At 44.8% G+C, this 9,429-nt stretch overlaps 1 protein-coding gene across 1 annotated transcript in view; it reads right to left on the minus strand.

The window, feature by feature from the left end:
- Positions 1–8,733, minus strand: part of txnrd3 (thioredoxin reductase 3) — a 22,390-nt gene extending 13,657 nt beyond the window's left edge. The window contains exons 1-8 of the mRNA XM_084445503.1: positions 8,275–8,733; positions 7,418–7,478; positions 6,437–6,546; positions 3,331–3,438; positions 3,057–3,129; positions 1,991–2,107; positions 945–1,087; positions 247–362 (exon numbers count right to left, since the gene is read on the minus strand). Of these exons, the coding sequence (XP_084301629.1) occupies positions 247–362; positions 945–1,087; positions 1,991–2,107; positions 3,057–3,129; positions 3,331–3,438; positions 6,437–6,546; positions 7,418–7,478; positions 8,275–8,391 (845 nt within the window). The 5' untranslated portion in view covers positions 8,392–8,733. The remainder of the gene's footprint in view (positions 1–246; positions 363–944; positions 1,088–1,990; positions 2,108–3,056; positions 3,130–3,330; positions 3,439–6,436; positions 6,547–7,417; positions 7,479–8,274) is intronic.
- Between the last annotated feature and the right edge of the window lie 696 nt (positions 8,734–9,429).

Raw genomic sequence — 9,429 nt, forward strand, 5'->3', positions numbered from 1 at the left:
ATGTGGATCAGCACACAACGCAAAAGATCATCTGAAATTGCTCTAAAACTCAAGATTGATAACGATGGAAACTTCTGGATTACATCCCAACAGCTTTGCTCCCGTCTACAAGCTCATCTGCGGTGCAGTAACTGAACAGAAAGATGGAGACTAGACTCTCCCCGATGTGAACTTCAATTTGTGTGTGTGTGTGTGTATGTGTGTGTGTGTGTGTGTGTGTGTGTGTCTGTGTGTGTGTGAACTCACCTGGTGATGCAGTACTCCTTATCTCCGGGGATGCCCAGGTAGCGAGGTCTCTCTCCCGTGGCCAAGATGAACCTAGCGGCCGTGTGGAACGTCTCCTTCCCTCGCTTGTTAGTCGCCTGTACAGGAAGTAGTCGTTAAAGATGAGCCTATACAGGAAGTAGTCATTAACGATGAGTCTATACAGGAAGTAGTCGTTAACGATGAGCCTATGCAGGAAGTAGTCGTTAAAGATGAGCCTGTACAGGAAGTAGTCGTTAAAGATGAGCCTGTACAGGAAGTAGTCATTAAAGATGAGCCTATACAGGATGTAGTCATTAAAGATGAGCCTGTACAGGAAGTAGTCATTAAAGATGAGCCTATACAGGAAGTAGTCATTAAAGATGAGCCTATACAGGAAGTAGTCATTAAAGATGAGCCTATACAGGAAGTAGTCATTAAAGATGAGCCTATACAGGAAGTAGTCATTAAAGATGACAGCCCCCAAAACTGAGATGACGGCAACTTTTTCCCCTTCTGCCATTTTCCCCTTCCAATTACTCAATTTTTTAGAAATTGGTTTGGATCATAGTTATGTGACGCGACAATTAGCACCCGAGGGAAACCGTTAATTATACAGACAAAATGTGTGAGTACGCTGGAAGCAGTCATGTTTCTAACATGGCACATGCAGCCCTGTGAGGTTCGGCGAGATGGGAGACCTTGATTTTGTGTGGCTCGATGAACTCTGCGTACGAGTTGGAGTAGGTGACGTTCTTGTCGCGCAGCGCCACCCTGTAGCCCCAGTTCAACGAGCCGATGTAGTTGTTGATGGCCGTCTTCATCGTCTCCCAGTTGTGCTTGACTGGAATGAAAGAAGAACAACATCATCAATCATGGTAACCACTAACTCAGAACACAGCAGGTGCCTCGGACTAGGGCTGAGCAATATATCCATATAAATATCCACCATGCCCTCGGCTCGCACTGCGATGCTGTCATCTTAAAGCATAAACAGCCTCGCTTTTTGTGAAGTTGCTCCTCTCGTGATGTCCTGGTCTTTGCAGTGGTAGAAACACTCGTTTTTTCAGAAGCAGAGCGCAGATCGAACTAAACGCGAAGGGAAGTGGGTTGAGTGGAAGTGGGAGTCAAAGAATAATAATAAAATAAAGGAACCGTTCCTGGAACCGTTGTCGAAGAGGACAGTATGGGCTGTCTATCCTTTAAGGAGAACTTGAGGTCACGGATGTGTTAACATGTAAAGAACACTGTCATCCTATTGGTCACCGTCAATGTACATCGTAGGCATGGTAGCAGATGTCAGACTAGGCAGGAAAATACAAAACATTCTGACATGCTAGACTTTTCATCAGAGTGTCATAGGGCGTCCCAGACCCCAAATCACTGGTCTTCGATCATGTCACACTATAAGGCTTTTTGTCGTTCCCCACGTTCAAAATCGGGCCCGACACCGGACACTTTGTGACAAAAAATCAGCCCAAAATCAGCCTGAATTCATGTAGTCTGTACAGGTCAATAGTTTACTAGAATTAGATGAAAAAAAAATAATATATTTTTAAAGATCAGTCACTGATTTAAAAAGATCAGTGACTGATCACTGATTTAAAAAGATCAGTGACTGAAGAGCTAAGGATTTTCCCCCTGTTCACCCCAGTGAAAAACAGAATGGATCTGAAAGACTTCTCCTGGAATAGGATTGCAACATAACCATCATCTAGCTGACCTCTGAACCCTTGTGGCCCCTTACCTGTCTCAAACTCCCAGCCAAACTTGCGGGCATCGTTCAACGCTGTTCCCAGCAGGCCTGCCTGGTGCATCAGCTTCTTGGGGATGCAGCCTACATTTACACATGTTCCACCCAGACCTGGCCAACACACACACACACACACACACACACACACACACACACACACACACACACACTGATTAAATCCATGGAGACAAAGAATAACAGTAACACCTAAAACTGAGAACTTCTATTTTTTGACACACACACACACACACGAGGGTTGCCGTGGTTATCGGTGTGCTGGTGTTACTTGGTGTTCAGGTATACACCGGTGATTCACCGTCGCATTACTTGTCCACCATCCCCTCCGTAGCGTTGCTTCTTTAAAACACATCTAGTTCATTTCCGTGCATCAGTGGATGATGTTCATCAAATAAAAAAACGTTTGTAAAATACTAAGCGCTTTATCAATACTTCCATCAATACGACCGACGCTGCAATTCTAAAGTGAAAGTGTCCACTCTGCCCTCCTCCCTCTGAGCACAGAGGGTCAGAGCGAGGGACAGAGTGAGTGAGCGACGGCTCACAACAGAGCAGCTCGGTGTCGGGTTTCACGCCGCTCTAGGGCGTCTTCTCCTTGTGTGCCGAGGTGGCCGGTTTCACTCCGATCGCTCTAGGGCCACCAGTCCTCAGCCCTCTTCACTGTCCTTCCAGAGACGCATCTAAACCTCCCAGAAGCAGCTGTTACGCAGCTTACGAGGGCTCCCGTCCACATGTCAGGCTTGCGTTTAATGCAAACCATTTTGTAACGTTCTTAAAAAGCCGCTGGGATTTCACCGATCAAAGAAAACATGAAGCAGGCCGACGGCGCCGAGCGGGCGCTTGTAGAATGTACAGTGATACCGGTAACACCGGTGATGTCATGAGTTTATTAAAGGCTGTGAAAAAAATCCTCACGTGGCATCCCTAACACACACACACACACACACACACACACACACACACACACACACACACACACACACACACACACACACACACACACACACACACACACACACACACACACACAGTTAGTACTAACCCCAGCTGTTTCCTTTTGGCGTGGGCACCACATAGTCCAACACCATCACCTTCTTCCCACGCATGGCCGCCTCCTATCCCAAACACAAGCATCACAGCAGAGCGCTTATCAAGACCACACGACTAAGACAAAACAACCGCTCAACTAGTTCAGCTCGTACCATCATTCTCACTGTCACAAGGGGCCATCGCACGGTAATGGCCACGATACACAGCTGTTCAATGGTTAATACTCCCTACACTAGGGGTCAGAGGTTGCAGGCTCCCTCTCTCACCTTTGAGCAGGCCAGGCCCCCGGAGCCCCCGCCGATGACGATGAGGTCGTAGTCGTACACCTCGTTCTCACCGCAGAGCATCTGGCGCAGGACGCCATCTTGGTGTGCCTGGGGGGAAACGGGCAGAGAGGTCTGAGCACCCATATCCAGTCACTTACAACCAAAACGCCGGTGTTTTTTTTAGAAAACAAACGAGAAAGAAAAAGGAATTTATCCGGGAGAAAACACGAGAGGCATTCGGCAGCGAGCAGCTGCCCCGTAAAAACAAGACAGACAAAAACAGCCAGACTATGTGAGACTACCCAGTGTATTGGATGACACCATTCCAGTTATACAACTGTATTCTCAAAGTATAACTGGTCGGCTCCAAGTGCAACACAGATCATGCTGGCAGAAGGCCACATTGCGGAAGTTATAACCAGCTTCTCAAACAGTTGGCAGGTGTAAAACAGTTTCAAGAGCTGACTGAATGGAGCAGGAGGATGACCAAGGGGGAGCTGGGAGTTGGGGGCGGCAGACTGGACATCTTTGACCCGCCATTCATTTTTATGCTAACATGTGTCATTTAAACAATAAACCACTCGAGGCCGTGTGTTGTAGTGATTTTATAACAGCTAGGGGGCGTTGTTAAGCACGACGCGAATGGTTTATTGCTTTTATACAACGGTTACTACAGCTATTAGTGTAAAATAAACACACAGCAATATAAAACATTAACATTTATTTAAAACGAAGCATCATTCCCTCAATTCCGCCGAGCAAAATAGTTGCTAACAAAAAGGGTTGCCAAGCAACAGATGCATTGGATGAATTGTTCAGTTGTTTTGAAAAAAAACAGGCCCACAATGCATTGGATCACATGGGAGGCGCATTAATACTGAAAATGGAATGATATGCGGTCCCAGGTGTGTGTTACGAAGTATTTTAACACGGCTTCCAGCCAATCAGAATCAAGAACCAGAACTAACCGTTGTATAATGGGGCTGTAAAGCACACTTGACCAAAATAGGGCCACTCAACCTTTGTTTCTGGCATGCGGACAAAGGCCCCTGTTATGTAATAGCAGAATGTATTACAGCTGGAGATGCGCATCGGCAATATTCCAATATGCAAGGAGAAGGATCTGCCAGCCTAGACTTGAAAAACAATTAAAATAAGAAACCTTCTGAAGGACTGTTGTTGACTATTTAAGATGTGCAGGTGGAGTAAGGTCTTTTCAAGAAGGAAACAATTCATATAAAGAAGCTCCATAGATTGTCTACTCTATTGCAGGACTCAATGAGACTGTCTCAATGTAGTCTGACTCACCAGATGTAGGTTTTGGAGAGAGGGAGGGAGGGGGAGAGAGAGAGAGAGAGAGAGGGGGGGGGGAGGAGAGAAAGAGAGATGGAATGCTGCACAACTATCTCCTGTGAGTGTCTCAATGTAGTCTGATTCACTAGATAGGGTGGTGATAGATAGTAGGTTTGAGAGAGGAAGGGAGGGAGGGAGAGAGAGAGAGAGAGAGAGAGAGGGAGGGAGGGGGAGAGAGAGAGAGAGAGAGAGAGAGGAGAGAGAGAGAGAGGGAGAGAGAGAGAGAGAGAGGGAGGGAGGGGGAGAGAGAGAGAGAGAGAGAGGGGGGGGAGAGGGAGAGGGAGAGAGAGAGAGGGAGAGAGAGAGATGGAATGCTGCTCAACTATCTCCTGTGAGTGACTCATGTGACGCATGTTCGGTAGTAAATGCGTATCGAGCCAGAATGTTCGTTTCTGTGTAATGACGGTGTGAGGACAACTAATTGACCGCTCAATTTCTTCAAACCCTTCCGATACAATATCCTGAGGGCATAGCTAAAGTGAGAGCGTTTAGGCAGAATTTGAGTGACTCTCTCAAAATGTACAACGTTAGATGCCATCCATGTTCCATGGCTTATTTGTTGGTTCTAATGTCTCTTCTGGGGATAAGCCTTGTCATTAGATTATTAATAACAAATCAGTATCAGAAATATGTTGTCAGAATAAATCCAGACTACGTGAAACAACAATGACCAAACGGCTCTGCCGAGAACGCCTGAGTAACACAGGAAGTCTGGATTTAATCTGATTTCCCCCTATTCCCGGATGGTAGAGTCCAGCCGAACCGGTCTCCAGTGCTGACACAGCGTAAACAACGTGTTTAGGGATGCACGATATATCGGCAATTGTTGTTGTAATCTGTCTTGTATTCTCTCTGCATTTTGTATTATATTTGCATTTCTTGTCTGTTAATTAGTATGTTCTAAATGTGCATGAAATGTCTTTTTACTGTGTTGTTTATGTAATCTTTTCCTAATCTGTTTTTTTAAATGTTTCTTACTGTTTTTATCCGGCACTTAACATCTTGCCCAGGGACAGCAGTTGAAAACTAGCTACTCAGCTAACACTGGCACATTTACTATGAGGGCTCATTTACCAAAATGTTCCTAAAATTGTTGATTAGTGTGAAAAAAAAAGAAATCATATCGGTATCGGCCAATGTTAGTCAATTTTTAATATATCGGTAGCGGTCCGATGTGAACAACCGATAATTATTTGTCTAGCTGCTGTCGTGAGTGTTGTTTTTGAGAGGAAACAATGTGGTAAATCTAATAGGCTTTTCTGAATGTTTTGGAAATAGAGACGTTGTTTCCATGTGTTTTTCAGTGTGTATAACATCTGATCATCATAGAAACTTTTCGTTCGATTCGTTTTTATACAGATCATATCGCCATCGGTAAATATCAGTTATCGGCCATAACAGCAATGTTAATATCAGTTACCGGTATCGGCTAAAATGTTCATATCGGTGAATCTCTAAAATTGTCCTATGCGAGACTTGTCTCAACGTGACTCCCTGTTGAGGGACAGTAAAGGGTTAAGGTTAGGCAGGTTAGGGTTAGGCAGGTTAGGGTTAGGCAGGTTAGGGTTAGGCAGGTTAGGGTTAGGCAGGTTAGGGTTAGGCAGGTTAGGGTTAGGCAGGTTAGGCAGGTTAGGGTTAGGCAGGTTAGGGTTAGGCAGGTTAGGCAGGTTAGGGTTAGGCAGGTTAGGCAGGTTAGGGTTAGGCAGGTTAGGGTTAGGCAGGTTAGGGTTAGGCAGTCCCCTGAGACTCCTACCTTCATGGTGTTGTCACAGCCGCCGATGTGCGTCTTGTTGATGAAGACATTGGGGACAGTCTTCTGTCCCGTCATCTCAAGCAGCAGGTCCTGATAGTCAGAGCCTTCATCTGGTGAATTAGCAATTCAAATGTTAAGATTTGATTTGAGTTTATGATGTGATAAAGAAGGGCGTAACCACCCACAATAAAAACACAGACAATATATCACCGAGGATTAAAACACATTAAAGGACTTATTTCCATTGTGGTCCCCACATGTAAAAACAGAAGAAACAAGACATAAAATACAGGGTATCAAGAGAACACATCAGCAGTGTCCGTCAGCGTACAGAATCAATCTGTTAGCAGAGGGCTTTCTTAATATCAATCATTCATTCAACCTTCAGACTGAATTGACCTAAAAGAAATATTTAAAAAAAACACACTGTAGTCTCTTAGACTAGAGAATGGATTCATTGCACTCATAAATAAATAAGCAACTTATAAAACGTGCTAACCAGCTGTTCAGTCCATGAAGGCTAAATGAACTTTAGAACAAGTACTGTATGTTCTCAAGACAAATACTGACTACATGTGTACATACACAGCATAACGAAGGAGAGGGCTGACAATCTCTGTATTGAGTGTTTATCAGAGCAAAAGTGTATTTTTTACAAGAGCAGCAGTGAGTGATATTGATAATAAAGGCCATGAGAGAGAGAGAGAGAGAGAGAGAGAGAGAGAGAGAGAGAGATTGAGAGAGAGTGTGTGTGTGTGTGTGTGTGTGTGTGTGTGTGTTGAGGGCGGCAGAGAAATACTGAAAGATATGCAATGCTGCTCAACTATCTCCCGTGAGTGACTCAGCATGTTTGGTAGTAAATGCGTATCAAGCCACAATGTTCATTTCTGTGTAATGACAACTAATTGACTGCTCAATGTGTTCAACCCTTTCTGACACAATATCCTGCTTGACCATTGGCAGCCATAGTGTGTCCCTCACCAATGAGATCCAACTCCACCGCATTGCACTTCACATTCAGCTCCTTGAACAGGTTCTTCACCTGGAAAAGCACAACACGTTTCAAGCTTATTCTCAACATTGTTAATAGCCAGCTATACAACCGGCTAGTACGGTTATATACATTATCTAGCCAGTCTAGTAGTAGGTAGTAGTGCTAAGTTGTTCAGTTATATACATTATCTAGCCAGTCTAGTAGTAGGTAGTAGTGCTTAGTTGTTCAGTTATATACATTATCTAGCCAGTCTAGTAGTAGGTAGTAGTGCTAAGTTGTTCAACATAACGTAGCTAGTAAGTTTAAGTGAGTTGGCTTGGTCGAGCTTGTAGTAGGAGTACATTAAGAGTATGAAAACTTGTAGTAGGAGTACATTAAGAGTATGAAAACTTGTAGTAGGAGTACATTAAGAGTATGAAAACTTGTAGTAGGAGTACATTAAGAGTATGAAAACGTGTAAGTTTGCTTGCACAACTCTCAAAGCTAACGTTATCCCCAGCTGAATCTAGCTAGCCCTGGTAATCTAGCTAGCCCTGGTAATCTAGCTAGCCCTGGCAGTCCAGATAGTTAGCATTAGCAGTTAGATTGCTAACGTTAGCTAGAAAATGTGGTTGACGCAGCAGCCTAGCCGGCTAGCTAGCCTGGGTGTGCCTGACCTGGTTATGAGAACGGGTTAGCTAGCTATAGACTAAAGAACTACAATGGATGCTAATGACGAAAGAACTACAATGCTAATACATTTGATAGCTGGTTAGCAACAAAACTGTGCCAAATACATCACAACAGGCTAGCCAGAACAGACAGGAACACAACGTTAGCTAGAACATTATGTTTTAGATCCTACCTTGACACAAAACGGACAGAAGCTCTTGCTGAACACAAGCACTTGATTTGAGTCGATCAGATCCTGTATTCGGGATTTCAGTTGTTTTCGACCGGTGTCGTTCTCAATGGGAGGCATGTTCGGTTCGGACCAGAGAAGCTCCTCTCCGGCTAGCTCGCCTCAAGCTCCGACCGACGGACAACTTATGAAAAGCGAATCTCTTTTGTAGCTCACAACCTTAGCTAACTAATCTATAACTAACTAATCTAAAGAAAGTTCCTTTCCGTCTAGCTTGCCTCAAGCTCCGACCGACGGACAACTGACGGCGGAATGAGAAGCTAATCTCTTTTCTAGCTCACAACCTTAGCTAACTAATCAGTTATATATATATAACTATATTCGACTCGAGTTATCTAACCGACGGAATATAAGTTTAGCTAACGTTACTCTGGCGTCAGTTGGTCTGTCTCCCTCTGACCGCTCGAGCACATTACTCATCTGTCTCGCGAGCTAGCTAAGCTATCAACCCCGCGAAACGTCCTGCCAGTGGGCTGTCCTTAGAGGGGGGGATTCGAATCTTTTCAGTGAACCGAGTGGGCTGTCCTTAGAGGGGGGGATTCGAATCTTTTCAGTGAACCGAGTGGTCCTGCCAGTGGGCTGTCCTTAGAGGGGGGGATTCAAATCTTTTCAGTGAACCGAGTGGTCCTGCCAGTGGGCTGTCCTTAGAGGGGGTGATTCAAATCTTTTCAGTGAACCGAGTGGTCTGTCCTTAGAGGGGGTGATTCAAATCTTTTCAGTGAACCGAGTGGTCCTGCCAGTGGGCTGTCCTTAGAGGGGGTGATTCAAATCTTTTCAGTGAACCGAGTGGTCCTGCCAGTGGGCTGTCCTTAGAGGGGGTGATTCAAATCTTTTCAGTGAACCGAGTGGTCCTGCCAGTGGGCTGTCCTTAGAGGGGGTGATTCAAATCTTTTCAGTGAACCGAGTGGTCCTGCCAGTGGGCTGTCCTTAGAGGGGGTGATTCAAATCTTTTCAGTGAACCGAGTGGTCTGAGTCAATTTTCCATACGATTCATATGAAAACGGCAACTGGTTGGCACCAGATTTAATTTGAATCGAGTTGGTTACTTTAGTATGCTACACACAATGCTATCATATATCATATGGCAAAATATGGAGA

Source organism: Borostomias antarcticus (assembly GCF_949987555.1).
Source record: "Borostomias antarcticus genome assembly, chromosome: 11".
In the NCBI taxonomy this organism is placed as follows: domain Eukaryota; kingdom Metazoa; phylum Chordata; class Actinopteri; order Stomiiformes; family Stomiidae; genus Borostomias; species Borostomias antarcticus.